Source organism: Ambystoma mexicanum, chromosome 4q, assembly GCF_040938575.1.
Source record: "Ambystoma mexicanum isolate Mex_15411 chromosome 4q, UKY_AmexF1_1, whole genome shotgun sequence".
Taxonomy (NCBI): Eukaryota; Metazoa; Chordata; class Amphibia; order Caudata; family Ambystomatidae; genus Ambystoma; species Ambystoma mexicanum.
In genome coordinates, this window is record NC_090928.1 from 1,103,119,828 (window position 1) to 1,103,136,114 (window position 16,287).

The 16,287-nt window shown below is 47.3% G+C and overlaps 1 protein-coding gene across 1 annotated transcript in view; it reads right to left on the reverse strand.

Moving 5' to 3' along the window:
• LOC138468210 (calpain-14-like) overlaps positions 1-13,486 on the reverse strand; it is a 38,514-nt gene extending 25,028 nt beyond the window's left edge. Inside the window, exons 1-8 of the mRNA XM_069608669.1 lie at positions 12,949-13,486; positions 5,837-5,906; positions 4,414-4,532; positions 3,895-4,031; positions 3,577-3,751; positions 1,764-1,829; positions 757-842; positions 240-314 (exon numbers count right to left, since the gene is read on the reverse strand). Coding sequence (XP_069464770.1) covers positions 240-314; positions 757-842; positions 1,764-1,829; positions 3,577-3,751; positions 3,895-4,031; positions 4,414-4,532; positions 5,837-5,906; positions 12,949-13,185 — 965 coding nt within the window. The 5' untranslated portion in view covers positions 13,186-13,486. The remainder of the gene's footprint in view (positions 1-239; positions 315-756; positions 843-1,763; positions 1,830-3,576; positions 3,752-3,894; positions 4,032-4,413; positions 4,533-5,836; positions 5,907-12,948) is intronic.
• Positions 13,487-16,287: the final 2,801 nt, after the last annotated feature.

Genomic DNA, 16,287 nt, shown 5'->3' on the forward strand with positions numbered 1-16,287 from the left:
TCTTGTATAAGACATTTGCTTCCCACTAAGAATTGATCTGTATATAGTAATCTTGCTGTCATTAAATATGGCACTGTTCCCCACTTGTCTTTGGCAATTGAATTGGTATCTAGTTCTATTGATGAACCATATATGAACTTCCCCAAAAAGAGAAGTTGCACCAGTTGTGGGCAACATGATGTGGGTGTGAACGTGAAAATATCACCGGCTACAAGTGCGCAACACTAGGACTCACTTACCAGAATTCTCCGTCTTCTCTGGTTCTCCGCAGTAAAACTCTTTCCTTTAAGCTGAGTTGCTCCCATTTCGATGAACTGGTAAAGGACAAAATACACATGTGGTGATGTAAATACACTTGTTTAAATAGTTTTCTGGTTACTTTTCAAAATGCTATAAATTAATACACATTTCGGGTTGGTAGGTCTCTGTAATCTGAAGTGTGTGTGTGTGTATGTGTGTGCAAGTGTGTACATTTGACTGTGACCACCTAGATCCTTGACACTCCCAAGTGTGAACATTTGGGAGAGTGGATTATGGATTGTGTCAAGAAGGCTCCTGTGATGTACAATACATTGTACGGAAATGCTGAGAATGTGGGCTGGAAAAACTGCATTATTGCAATGTATGTCACTGATTCTGGTATAATGCAGGAACTGTACCCTTTGTTTACATGAGCACACAGACACAGTCAGAACTGTGCTTTGTAGCTTCATTCTCAGACACAGTCAGAACTGCGCTGTGTAGCTTCATACTCACCAATCACTCCAGTCCCCTTTCCATTCAATCTTGCCCCAGGGATTTCTCAGCCTCACTAGAAATTCAGATCCACTTTTGCTGCTCACCTGCCAAGTATGTCAAAAACATGGAGTTAATGGGGCTAATGCCGCAGAAAAAGAAAGCACAATACACAATTTACATCTCAACACAGTTTGCCTGGATGCGGATCAAGTTGGGAGTGCATGTGCAGATTGCAAAGCACACCTGAATGCACCTGATAGTATGCGAGAATTGCATTCCCATGAACGCTTTTAAGACCGATGAGCCGGAAGGGGTGACCTGTGCACCGGTTCCTAATGTCCCACCCAGTACCTATTACCCATTCCCTTCCTAGGTTCCTCATTTACTTAAGTCATGTGAACATGGCTCTGTGACACTATTGGGCCTCATTACAAGTTTGCTGGTCCGGTAGTCGGTGCCGGTAAGCTACCAGCACCGTTGCTACCGGACCGACAAACAACGAGTTCTGTGGACGGGTGCCCTCCCGCCCACCAGGTCTGACCTGGCAGGGAAACGGCACCCGCCCACAGACACAGACGGTAGCAGCGGCACCATTGTGAATGGTGCCGGTGCTACCGTGCTCCCTATTCCCATTGAGTCTTATGTGGCTCAAATCGGAAGGGGGAGCATTTAATTCCAGCATCCATGAAAGGGCAATTAGTCTGGCGAGGCCGTAATGACCTGGTAATTGCCCATTCGCGGGTGCCAAAATAATTTGCAAGTTTGGCGGCAGCCTGGCGGTTTTACCGTCAAGGCTACCGCCAAACTTGTAATGCAAGACTACTCTTTCATTTGAAACAAGCACTGAGTCATGGAAGCGGATGTCGAACAGAATGGCCACCCTCCACCCCCCCAATAGACCTGTAAACACCTACATTCTAAATGGTAATAAAATACCCCGAATAATCTGTTATTGGGACCATCACAGATGTTCCCCATAGACTGTGCCTCTTTCAACCCAAGGAAGACGGATATGGGGCGCTTACCTTTCTGATCCCGGTGAGAGTGTATGCGTGGCCGGCAACAAGCCCGTTCTCCAAGATCCTTTCTTCCTGTAAAGAGAGAAATAGATTAAAGCTTCTCCATCAGGTCAGAAGAGCAGGATGAGCTCCTTGTGCACTGCTGTTGCTTTCTGCATCATGGCCAAAACAATCCTGCTCCTTTAGGAGAGGGTGTAGGGACTTCAGACTCTCCCAGTGCACGTTGCAGAGTAACCGTAAGAGGGTCTGCTAGTGGCCTATATCATGCTGGATTCGACCTTTAATGTCTTACATTATGGTGAGCCTGTGCTTGGAGTCCCTGCACCAAATATGTGGACATCCCCTGCCGATCATTGAAATACCCAGAGACTCCCTGTGTTCATTGATTCTGTGTTGAACTCTCTTAATACAGATGACCACGGTTACTTTGCCTTTTGATTATTCGGTTAAAAAAAAAAACATATTTTGTTTTTGTGATTATTCCAGTTTATCTACAATTTTCTTCAGTTGTCTTGGGAGGATAGCTCAGGGAAAACATGCTCGCCTTGGAAGCAAGACACAGGTTCAATCCCCAGGTCGGTGCTTAGAAATGTCTGGGTATTAAGCGCGTTATAATTAACCTACCATATCATATCATTCAAAATGATCCTATAAAATGTGTCTACAATCTGATAAGCAAGTCTATGGGAGTTCGAAAGTGAATGCTTTGAACCATCATTTCATATTATTTTTCCAATAAAATGTACCAAAACCCATCACCATGGCAAACCTCTCTTTTCAACATTTTAACTTATATTTTTATAAAGTTAGATATGATGTTTTCCTGTTTACTATGTCACCAGAGCCTGACTGTTCTTGTACATTCGTGCTACATTTGAATCTTAAAAGGTTAACGTTGCCAACGATGGTTATAGTTAGCTAGCCATGTAATCTGTAGGGAGATAGAATGGGTGTGTGGAATTCCATTAAGAACTGGGGCAGGAAGGTAAACATGGAAGACAGACTACACTAGTGCACCATCACTGACTTTGAAGAAGGACTAATTAATGGTACACCTGCAGACAGTGAAAAGTAAATTGCCGTCATTAGCATTCGTTTCTAAATAGAAAATGAAGCTCGTCTTAATAGCAGAGAGCTCTTCAATAAAACCCGGGCCCAGCTTGTCTGTCCAACAATAACCTCCAAGCATCGACAGAAATATTGAAAAAAGCATTTCAACTCGTAAAGGTGCATTTTAAACACTCTGTAAATAGGTTCATAATAGTGCCCAAATGTTACCTTCAATGCCTTATTAAACACAACCATATTTGCCAAACATTGCCATGCCATGTGAAAACATACCCTTCACACAGACGTGATTTTTTAGTCAATAGCACTTTGCATGTTGGCTCTTCTTAGTTAATATCTGTACCTGGAAGAAGTAAACTCCCAGTCTAAAAATGTCAAATTTTGTTGGCAGAAAATCAAGAACTTGCTGAAAATGTGAACGTATAAGTTTAAGGGACATGGCACAGCCTTGTGTGACCTGTGGTGCTCAATTTGTGACCACATTATGACATGAATTCATATCTTGCTTTATATTTTCTTGTGGTAATATTACAATCACACCTCAAGTTGGATTTCACATTTTAATCATGCCTGTCACATAATTTAAGCTTTCCCGATATAGGAAACAGAGTAGAAAATTGTTTTGTGCTTATCATAAATCTTCCTCGGGACTCTCAATATTTATAGTGACAAAGTTCCACTATGCCTGTTGTTCCGTGGCAATGAAGACTGAATGCTTGGTTCTGAGTTTATTTTTGTAAATATGTCTTACCCCTGAAAGTGTCTGGCAACCCATTAAGGAGCCGCTATAGGCTGCTCTGAGCAGGATGTCCCACAGGCCGGGAGGAGATTCTTCCAGCTTGATTGAAATATTGACTCCACCTGTAAAGTCTACCAGTGCTTCGGACACCTGGCCAATCTGCATGTCTTCATAGGAACCACAGACCCTGAAAAGAACAATAGGATTAAAGAGTGCAATGTTTTTAAACATTTTATAATTGTTCAACTCATCTCCCTTGCATTCCACAGGGCTATTGTCTTTGATTGCAATTTCTTTATTTGAACTTCACTGATATCATGGATCACTTACTTTGCATAAGCTTTCTCCAAGAGTGCGCCCCAAAACAGGTTCTTGTGAATAGAGGACACGAAGATCAGCTTTCCATCCTCGTTTACGGGCAGTTGGTCATCAACCACCACATCGACCCACTCTCCAAAACGCCAGAACTGAAAAAAGATTAACAAAGGAAATCTAATCAATACATCGGTCTAGGCACCATTGGCTCTGTACGCCATCCTTCCAAAATTGATCAACTGAGTACCTTTAAATTGGTTAATAATAACAGCTATTATTACAGCGCTGAGAAGTAGGAGGAATATGGCATGAAGCGCTGTACACATCCTGACATTATTAAGCCATGCATTAAGTGCTCTCCAAAGGATTGCACGGACCCTTGTGACAAAAAAGTAGGACGGCCATTACTCTGCCATATTTCCACACTGGTTTATTTTTGCCAACATGGACTCTTCGTTCCTCAACCAAAATTGGAATCAACCTAATGTCAATTATTCATTCAAACAGACCCTTCAAAGCATAAAAGATACTTACCCGGAAGTGAAAAATGCCAGCATAGTTCTTCTCAAAGCTTTGGTTTTGAGGCACAACATTTGCCAGGATATCTTTATGGAACGTCAATGATGCCAGGGCAGCTAAGAACCAGCAGTTTTCTGTGAAAGAAGAACATGTTGCAAATTATACTCTCAGACCAGTGTTCGAGGGAAAGAAACAGAGATTCATAGGAAATAAACTGCATGACTCACCCAGCATTGACATACACTGTGGGAAATTGCCCTATCTACATACCTATCAACTCTCTGGCATTTGGTGGGTACCTCCTGCCCTGGAGTCAGGTCTCCCTACGCAAACCCCACACACCCAATACATTACACTGGGATATCACCCACAAACAACGCCTATTTGCACCTGGCTTGCAGCATCAATGCATTGAGAGTTATGCACCCACTGGCATTAAGACTTTGGGCATGGTTACAGCACAGAGAACTGGCAGGACTTTGCATTGGGTGCAAGCCAAAAAACCTGCACTGATGTTGGGACACAACGTGCACCATACCACAGTATAGGTCCACTGGTCCACAACAACTAGCATGCACTATTGCATTTGTATGCTGGTGCAATCATGTTTTTTTCTTTGCATTCAAGCACTTGTAGGTCTGCATATATAATGGGGAAATCCAAGTCCCAGAATACAAAGTAAAGACCAGAACTGGACGTTCATCTTCAGAATGGAATGGGACATGTAAGCATGTATGCTGGTCGGCAATACTGCGGAGCAAGGAGCTTCCCGTGGAAGAGGTGGGGTTCTCTCAGAATTTGCTGACGGTGCCTCCACCTCAACCTTTGAGGAGGTTATGGATTGCTGTGAATGCTTGCCTCGCTGAGTGCTTGCCTCTCTGAGCACTTGCCTGTTTTCCCTCTGAGCACTTGCCTCTATAAGCATTTGCCTCTCCACACGTCTTTTTGCCTCTCTCAGACCTTGACACTAAGAGCACTCGTATCTGAGCAATTGACTCACTGTGCACTTGCCTGAGTCCTTTCCTCTCTGAGTGCTTTCCTCTCTGAGTGCTTGACTCTCTGAGCACTTTCATACGTACTTGCCTAACTGCAAGCTTATCTCGGCGAGTGCTTGCCTCTTTGACTCTCTGAGCCCTTACCCTTCTAAGCACTTATCTCTGAGTGCTTGCCTCTGACTCTGTGAGTCATTGCCCTTCTAAGCACTTTCTTTCTGAGCACTTGCCTCTCTAAGTGCTTGCTTTTCTGAGCACTTTACTCTCTGAGTGCTTAGCTTTCTAAGACCTTGCCTCTCTGAGCACTTGCATCTCTAAAGTGCTTGCTATTCTGAGCACTTGCTTCTCTGAGCACTTGCCTCTCTAAGTCCTTGCTTTTCTGAGCACTTTGCTCTCTGAGCGCTTGCCTCTCTGAGCACTTACCGCATTATAAAAGCCAGAATTACCTGAGAGGCCCTGATGGAGGTCAAATCTGCTCGCATTTGTTGCAAAGAATTGCGGATTCTTCTCTATCTCCTGTAAAAGGGAACAAGTGAAAGAAGTTAAAATCAAGGAATATATTAATAAATCTCTACTTTGCTCAATCTGTCATGTACTGAATTTGTTATACACAGTCTAAGGCAACCAGTTACTTAGTGCACCCCAAATTTCAAAGCCATTGCCCCTCTACCAGCAGACTGGACAGATGCTGGGCGACTTCTTCAGAGGGACTGGTCACCAACCCCTCTTGAAGGGGATGGACAGTTTGGCAGAAAAGGCTTTTTATTACATTTGGGGAAGAGCATTATCCGAAGAGATATTGACCCTGCCTGGGGTCCATAAATTGTTAGCACTTTGTGGTAAAATAGAATTCCGGCTGCAAGGACTTCCGGCTGTTTGGCTGCTGCTGCAGTCGGAATGTGTGCAATCCGGTAATAACAGAGAATATATACTATACAATAGAGGCCAGACACCTGTGTCTCTGTAGGTGTTTGGGATTGTGACTCCTGTAATCCCTTTGCATAGACCATGTTGGATGTGGGTGATGGGAGTTGCAGTCCAAAACATATGGAGACCCAAGCTAGTAGACCCCTGCTCTATACTATCAAGAGCGACTGGGCGTTATTTGCTCAGGACGTACTGCGAGTAATGGCCCCTTGAATCGCGTTAAACGCTGTTGCTGCACTCAGGAGCTTAATTCAGACTTCAGGGCCTACAGCTCCCAAACAGCCCTCTGCAGGGGTCTATAAAGTATTGACTCCATTCCAAGCATTTAGAGGTGCCCGAGCTACAGGCCTGAGCAAAACAAGGGCATTTAACAAGGGTCCCCAGGCCGATAACACCCGATCCGGCCTGCTGGAGAGGGTGTTAATGCATTAGCACACTGGGTTGCCAATCCGGTAACCCGTGGTAATGGGAGCAGGGTATTTTGTTTGAATGAACGGGACACCGCTCACTGCGTCCCGTTCATTCAAACAAAACACTGTCCTAAGATGGCCACCACAGCGCTGGAAGGTGGGGCTCCTTACGGAGCAAGCCCCTCTTTCATTTCCATGGTGGCCTGGAGGGTGAGAGGGCAAGATGGCGGGCGGGGGAACCATCCTGCAGGATGCTCGGCAAGCGGGCTGAGATTATCAATTTCAGCCACAATCCGAGCAACCTAGCTGGTTGCCTCTCCCGCCCGAGGTGCCAAAAAGCATTATTGCCCCGCTCCATTGTCAACACTTAATTGGCAATGGAGCTGGCCATTTTCAATATGGCGTTTGAGCATAGTTATTTTTTGCAGAAAAGTCAAGTGATCAAAAAGAACAACTCAATAAAAAAAGAACATGACTAATTAGTACATGTGGTGACCAGAATACCATCGTGTTGAGAGGAAGAGAGAGGCTGTGCGACCAATCACAGATCGCACGGAGAAACTGTGCAGGTTGCTGTTTGCAAAAGGCACAGCCCTGACTCCGCCCATCCCACCCAACAATTTGCAAGCTACGTCTGCACAGCTCGAGACAACCCCCTCTATTGTACAGCTTCACAACACCCTTTGTTTGAGCTCAGTTGCTTCTGTTGTACAAACCTCCTTATTAGCCTGTGACTAATGAGGAGATACAAGGTCCTCGCCTCGGACCTGTGGATGACGGATAATTACACCGCCCACAGGTTACATCCATAATAACAATTTGAAATATCCTGGTTTCAATATCGGTCACATGAAAGCAGAGCAGTGCGTGTTTTGAGCGTCCTGTGAGCTCTAATTATGAGCTTAGAATTGCTTTAATAAAAATTGCTGCTGACAAAGAGGAATTTTGCTCGTGCGTGTGATGTACTGTTAGGCACCTCTCCAACTCCCCGAAAACGTGTTGAAAATGAATGCAGTGCCTTTGCAAAAAAACATTAAATACTTGCGCGCCATCTTGAGGCAGGAGAGTGAAATGCATTCTTGCCCCAGAATGGCATTGGTCGTTGCTTACGAAAAACAGGGAAAGCTACTGAGCTGTTGAACGTGATGTTTGTTTTTCATACCTGAGCAGCGAGTCAACGATTGAATTGACATTATGCATGACGCTTACATGGAGCAGAGTTTAATGATCACAATTCTAGGTAGAGACAATGGGAGGCAGGGAGGTGGTGCAACTTACACATGCGGACTACAGGATGTGAGCTCACCACTAAGGAAGGCTATTCCCCGGCTTGAACCACAAACTTATTATACCCATTGAGCATAAAACGTTCTGCTTAAAACAAGGAAAGGCAAAGGGGAAAGGTTGAATGTTGGGGAGAAGACCTATACAATCCATTAGCACCCTGGGCGGGGGAGTCAGCCAATCAAGTGGTTAGTAACCCGGGCTGACACTACCAGTAAAAGCCTGCGTTATATGCTGCCTGATGGCCGGTCGCTCCCAACCGCCATCTTCCCCCCACCCAACCCTTTTTAAAAAAAAAAAATCGCTCCCCCCAATCCGTCTTACCTGTTAGCTGCGGTGGCGAATCCCGCTGCCGCAGCTGCTTCTGCTCCCGTCCCCGCATTAACCACCATGGAAATGGAAGAGTGGCTCCATATTGAGCCCCGCCTTCCTCTTCCATGGCGGAATGTTGGTAGAATATGTTATCTCTGTGAACGTGCACAGAAAGAAAACACTTTCCTTTAAATGCTACATGGGTGCTAATGGCGATTAGTGGCTGGGCCCAACAGGTGAGGAATGGCCTGCTCCCCTCTTTACGGGACACTTGCTTCGCTCTGGCCCATAACTTAGGTGGCGAGCCTTTACCCACAGGTTGGGCCTGCCACCTCGGGGCATATCGCCTCATTAGTACCCTGGAAATGGGACACTGGCCAATCAGTATGCTCGGAACACGGGTTGTACTATTTGGTAAAAGACCATGTTGCAAGCAGTCTGGGTGCTGCTAACCGGTGCTGCATTCCCCCCCCCCTGCCCAAAGCGCCTCTGTAGTTCCCTACGTGGGTGCTAAGAGTGTGTATTTCATTTTTTCTTTTTTTTTTTTTTAAATAAACGTACCTTTGCTGCACAGCACCCTTTCCCGAGTCCGTTTTAAATGTTTGTGATGTCACAGTCATCAACACTGAAAATGGACTTAGGAACCACTGCGCAGCACTGGGCACGCAGCAACAGTAGTTTTATTTTTTTTCTTTTTTCTTTAATAAATCACACCATTAGCAACCATGAAGGGAACTACACGGGTGCTAATGGCGATAACCCCTTTGGCGGCAGGCCGTTACCGATTGGGTCGGCCCATCGCCTCAGGGCATATCGCCTCAGGGCATATCGCCCCCTGCCATTGCGGTGTCTGCATTTGAAATGTAAGATTCCAATGTTCAAATGATGCTTTATTCACCAGGACCTCATTCCGTACCTAGTGTTATTTCACCCATAAACCAAGATAAATTTCTTTGATGCTGCTGCCCTTTACCTCGGTCTTCAGGGACCTTAACGAATGGTATTTCCATTGCTCTGTTTATATACAGCTTATTTACACCCGGGCGAGGGGGCGCGACCAATCAGGTTGCTCGGATCGCAGGCTGAATACCACAATCGAAGCCACCTTCTGAGCAGCCTTAAGGCTGTTTCTCTGTGCTGTCATCTTTACCCCACCCTCCCCTCAGGCACTGCTTCTGCACTCTCTGACCCCTATTCCACTCACCTTATTCTTTTGGCGGCGGTGCAACCACTGCTCCTGCTTGTGTCTTGGGCGGCAGTGGAAATTGAAGCGGACGGCCATCTTTAGTCAGTATTTTGTTGGAATGCCTCCCGTTCATTCAAACAAAATATATTGCTATCAGCACCGCAGGTTTCCAGATTGAAAACCCAGGTGCTAATGGCAGTAACACCTATTACGGCCCACCGGATCGGGTATTATTTCCATAATAGAACTTTGAATTCTTTCAGTTCAAACGAAAACAATTCTATGGCAGAGTGTAATAATTATATTTACAGACCAGACCCTCGGGCCTTACTTGGAGAATGTGCCCTGAAGATCGCCTTAAAGGCCTGCGTGCAGCAAGGGTTTCTGGTCCCATATCCCCTGTATGGCCAACGGGCAGTGTCTACAAAGCGATTATGTGTTGTTTTAGAGATGTAAAAAGTTGCATGAACAGAGGACAGAAATGTGCCAGGGGTATATGCGAGGGTGGGGGGGCGCTGTCTGGCAGCATGTAGCCGCATGAGGATGGGGCAAGGCAGAGGCGGGTCTTCAAATATCCTTCTAGGGCACATCTGCCAAGTCAGACCGGCAAAGAATCGGAGCAGGAGTGGGGGGAAGGCTCAAGGCCAGGCTGCCTCTGCCAGGTGCAGCCTAGCAAAGAATCAGAACAGTGGCGGGTGGTTTAAGGTTCTGGATTGTATCTACCAGGAGCGACCCAGGTTTCAGCTAAAGTGCCGAAGTGGGATGGAGATCAAGAAGAGTGAAGTCAGGAGCGGCCCAGGCAGGGAGGGGAGTGGTGCCAGTGGCAGGTTTTGCAGTGGCCCTTCCGCGATGAGAGGGAGCGTGGCACTGAAACCAATGATACTCATTGGTCGACCTGCACGATTTGCAAGCTATACCATAATGCACGGCCCACACATTGACCAATCGGGAAACACACCCAACATTCCACTGCACATAAGGAGGCAATATGCCCCGAGGTGGTGGGCTCACCCATTGGGTAACGGCCCACTGCCCAAGTTAAGGGCCTGAGTGAAGCGAGGGTCCTTTAACAAGAGTGGCAGGTTGCTAACCTACAAGGCGGGCCCAGCCAACAACGGGCATATTGCCATTAGTCTAGATGACTGCACAGTGCCAATGGTGGTTTGTGAATATAACCTGCGTTCCGAGCATTTTCATTGGCTCCGGGCGCCTCCCAGGGTGCTAATGGATAGCATGAGTCTTCTCCCCCAACATTCCACTTCTGCTTAGAATTGCCCTGTTTTAAACAGAACATTCTACCCACATTGGGTGGAATAGTTTAATAGCAACACAGCCTTCTTCCTTGCACCCTTACCCCCTGAAAATGGCCCTTTTAGTGCATTATTATTTTGGTAAATGAGGGCTCTACTTATATAATATTGATTTGTCAATGAATGTAAACCATAAAATACTTATACAAGAATTCCCCCGTCACCCAAGGGTTCAAACGATGCCGTAAAAGCCGGAACATACAACAGATGTATATGTTTATATATAAGCGTATGGCTGTATGCATATGGATTTCTATAGTGAGAATGTAGCTGGCAAGCAAGGCATCTTCAATACAGTCAGTACAAAAAAGAAGGTGGGTGAGGCGCGCACTCCCGGTCCTGGTCAATTAAACCTGTTGCAAAAAATAGGTAGCTGGGTCACATCCCAAAATGGACAAATATTCACAGGGTTAGATCCCTTCTGCTGAAAATCAGGTACTCAGTATTAACAGGGTTAGATCCCTTGCTGCAAATCAGGTAGTCAGTATTAACAGGGTTAGATCCCTTGCTGCAAATCAGGTAGTCAGTATTAACAGGGTTAGATCCCTTGCTGCAAATCAGGTAGTCAGTATTAACAGGGTTAGATCCCTTGCTGCAAATCAGGTAGTCAGTATTAACAGGGTTAGATCCCTCAGCTGCAGTTCTGTGGTCTGTGGTTGTTCTCCTCCTAGCGCTTTCTTATCTCAAATGATCATCAAATTTGGGAAGGACTTGTGCTTTGGAGGGGTGTCGGTTGCTGGTCACCTGAACAGAAAAAAACGTTTTCACTACAGCTACCAGAATCCTTTGAGTCTAATTAGACACACCTGCTCAACAGCCTCCCTGATGATTATTTGAGATAAGAAAGCGCTAGGAGGAGAACAACTACAGACCACAGAACTGCAGCTGAGGGATTTAACCCTGTTATTACTGAGTACCTGATTTGCAGCAAGGGATCTAACCCTGTGAATATTTGTCCATTTTGGGATTTGACCCAGCTACTTATTATATTTTTTGCAACAGGTTCAATTGACCAGAACCGGGAGTGCGCGCCTTACCCACCTTCTTTTTTGTACATCTTCAATACAGGTTTGATCAGTGATGTATTTATTTATTTATTTTTGGATAGGGCCCTACATGCCCGAAGGCCTCAGAGCGCAGATTCCCAAACCTCTTATGCTGAGCACAGCGTTGAGCAAATAAAACACTGCTGTCATGCCCCCCAAATGCCAGAGCTGGTTATGTTTTCTACAGAACACTGTTACCGGCTTCCCATCTGGAAGACCCTGGCGCAAGCCCTGGACATTCTCCAGACCACCCTGGGGGACTTAGGGGAAATGCTTAATTTTTGGGCGTGTTTGCCAGGGCTCAGCCCTGGTACTTTTTTCTGAGCCCCTGCACTTATTGTCTCAGACACAATTTGATTATGGCGTGGTGTTTTGGCAACTTTATTATTTTACCCGACAGTCGCATAATAAACAACACCTATAGAATCAGAGCAACACGTAAATGATTGTGTTTGAAGACACAGCTGAACTTGTGTTATGTTATTTTAAGTGCATGCTGAAAGGCAGGGGCGTTGCTAGGGGGGGGGCTAAGGGGGCTATAGCCCCTGATCTTTTGGTTGTAGCCCCGGATAGAATCTCAGGAGCTACAGCCAAAAGACTAGCTAGCCCCCAGTCCCAACAGTTCCGACTCCAGCGTAGCCGCGGGTCTTTTCCAGACCTAGCAACTCCCCTGCTGAAAGGCATTTGTAAATCACGCATCTGCCCCACGGAGTGCATCCGCCACCACGATAGGCTGCTGGAGTTTCAGCTTTAACCCCATATATGTTGCCAGCACGGGGAGCAGCCGTGGCTAGTGGCAACAGTGGGCGGGGGGCTGCCAATCCTGACGTGCCATGGGCGTGTTAGAAAGTATTTAATCCCCAGCACTTTATTCTTTTACAAATTAAGCACCGCTGAGGACGCAGACCCCACAGTTTTAATACCAGGGAGCTAGATCCAAATGAAGTACATTATAAAAGTCTCTAGGTCATCCCACAATGCCATGGGGCATTGGGTGCCTGGAAGCATTCTGCAAACGGAGACGAGCACCTTAAAAATCAGCAATACACGTGGTTACAAAACCTAAAGGCCAGGCGTACTCACGTGAGGCCGCTTCCACTGGATGGTGGCGGGCATCTTCTTCAGCAGGTCCCCGTAGCCGATGGACCGGAGGGTCGCCGGAAAGGCCTCGTCCACGTAGAGTTTCTTGGTGCGCGCGCACAGCTCCAGCAGGGTGCGGTAGTCCTGGTTCAGAAGCCTCCGAGGCTTCCGGAAGGTTCCGGTCCGCACCGGCCGCTTGGCCTTCTTGTCCACCACCGAAAAGCCCTTCTTGAATGGCATGGTGAAGCGGGGGGTGTGTGGCAGGGGACCCACCTGCTCCGCTGCCGTCACGAAAATGTCTCTTTCTGGAAGGTTCTAGAAAATAGTAAATAACGGCCAGATGTTAACAGGCGGCTCGTGCTCTCTGGCATGGCTTGTCACCCACTCGGGCTAGCAGAGGGCCTTCTCCCTTGCCTCGCCGCCGAGCTCTGACAAGCGCTACACGCTCGTCCTCTTATTAATGACCGCAATAAACATAACAGCTGCACGAGTGATTATGCGAAGGCGTGACGGGGCATGAGCACGCGCGCGCGCACACACACACACAAACACACACACACGCCCTGTGAGCAGAGCGCTTTCATCCCACATCACATTCCACCAACCAGCGCTCTCCACCAAAACACTGACGCGTTCAGCTCGTGAAATGCCCTGTTTAGGTTTGGGCAAAGCACATGGGCATTTGCATGGCATGTTCATGCTGGCACAACAAGAAATTGCCGAAATAGGAAATTTGAATGCCACTTGTTGCTAATTAATATCACATTTTATACAGCGCTTCATGACATATTCCTTCCACTTCTAAGCACTATATTAATAACGAATATGAAACAATGTATTAACCTCAGAGAGAAGGGGTGAGGGAGCCCTGCCGGACTCGAACTAGGGACATGCAGGCTATTCCCACGCTTGAGGCGGGCACGTAACTTACTGAGATAGACACCTAGACATGGTATATGTTTGGCAGGAGCACCTTCAGGCAATGAAGAAGCACGGGCCCAGGTCCCTGCCCTCCCAGTTGCACACCTGCACTGCCTCCTGGCAACCCTGCACTTAAGGCTGTATCTGCACCCCTACAGTCCCCCTACCTGCACTATCTAACGCTTGCTGTCTGCACTTAACCGCTGCACTGCTACCTGATGGCCGCACTTCTTGCCTTTTTTGTTTTTCCGATGTTTTTGATCTCATGTCCTGCACTTGCTCCTCCTCCCCTTCCCCCGGGCACTTCTCCCCTTTCCTCTCCCCTGCACTTGCACGATCTCAATGCCACTGGGCCTAGTAAGATCTTGTTCCCCTCCCCTGCATCGTCGTGACTTGTAACACTTGTGCATAGGCGCAATATAAATGAAATATCGTATCAAGAGGGGAAAGGGGGGGGGGCCGGGGGAGCCAGAGATGGAAGCATGGCAAGGAAGGGCATGAACGAATGCATTGCCCAGGCGCACACTACCCTGGGTGAGCTCTAGGCGCTGATGGAACCATGCTGGTTGGAAGGGACAGTGTTAAGGTGGCCGTGGGCGACATTAGATGCTAAGCCAGGCACATCAGCAAATGCTATCTTAAACTTGGCTGCATGATCTTCTCCGTAGGGCTGAGGAGCGACTTATCGGCACAGATCCTGCAAGATGTGTTAATGCCTCATTGTTTTATTGTTCCTAATTCATTGGCCTCAGTAGACATTTTTAGAACTGCCAACTCACCCCATTTCACGAACAGCCCCAGTTAAACACCAAGTGCCAGAGTGCAAAGTCTGGTTGGCAATAAAACCTGGAATGGATACACCTGGGGGCAGTTGGCTTCTTTGCTCTGTGAAACATGCCACAGAGCTCTTCGGAATAAGTTGCACGTCAGATCCCACGTTTCACACAGTCCAGGACCCTATAGGTCCAGACATTAGCATTATCAGGCATGGCTTACTGGGGAAAACATCTTGCATATGTTGCACCCACACCTTGCATTTGCTGCACCCACTCGTTGTATACGATGCACCCACTCCGTGCATATCCGCAGCCCACAATTTGCATATGATGCACCCACACCTTGCATATGCTGCACCCACACCTTGTTTATGCTGAACCCACACTGTGCATGTGCTGCAGCTCACACCTTGCATATGCTGCAGCTCACACCTTGCATATACTGCACCCACACCATACACATGCTGCACGCAAACCTTGTTTATGCTGAACTTACACCGTGCATATACTGCAGCTCACAACTTTCATATACTGCACCCACACCTGGGATATGCTGCACCCACACCTTGCATATGCTACACCCACCCCTTGCATATGCTGCACCCACTCCTTGTATATGCTGCATACACACCGTGCATATGCGCAGCCCACAACTTGCATATAGTGCGCCCATACCTTGCATATGCTGCACCCACACCTTGTTTATGCTGAACCCACACTGTGCATGTGCTGCAGCTCACACCTTGCATATGCTACACCCACACCTGGGATATGCTGCAGCCACACCTTGCATATGCTGCAGCTCACACCTTGCATACACTGCATCCACACCTTGTTTATGCTGCAACCACACCTTGCATTTGCTGCAGATTGCACCTTGCATATGCTGGACCCACACCTTGCATATGCTGCAGCTCACACCTTGCATATGCTGCACCCACACCTTGCATATGCTGCAGATCGCACCTTGCATATGCTGCACCCGCACCTTCCATATGCTGCAGCTCACACCTTGCATATGCTACACACACGCCTTGCATATGCTGCACCCACACCTTGTTTATGCTGAACCCACACCGGGCATATGCTGCAGCTCACACCTTGCACATGCTGCACCCACACCTTGCATATGCTGCAGATCGCACCTTGCATATGCTGCACCCGCACCTTGCATATGCTGCAGCTCACACCTTGCATATGCTGCACCCACACCTTGCATATGCTGCACCCACACCTTGTTTATGCTGAACCCACACCGGGCATATGCTGCAGCTCACACCTTGCACATGCTGCACCCACACCTTGCATATGCTGCAGATCGCACCTTGCATATGCTGCACCCGCACCTTGCATATGCTGCAGCTCACACCTTGCATATGCTGCACCCACACCTTGCATATGCTGCACCCACACCTTGTTTATGCTGAACCCACACCGTGCATATGCTGCAGCTCACACCTTGCATATGCTGCACCCACAGCTGGGATATGCTGCAGCCAACACGGATGAACACTCACCGTGAGACAACATATCTTTCTGGAAGTATTTGCAGCCTAATGCATGTTTATATAGCTATCATGGGCCGCACATTCTCCAACAAGGGACCATATGATATGCAGGTGCCCCATATAATAGATACTGGAAA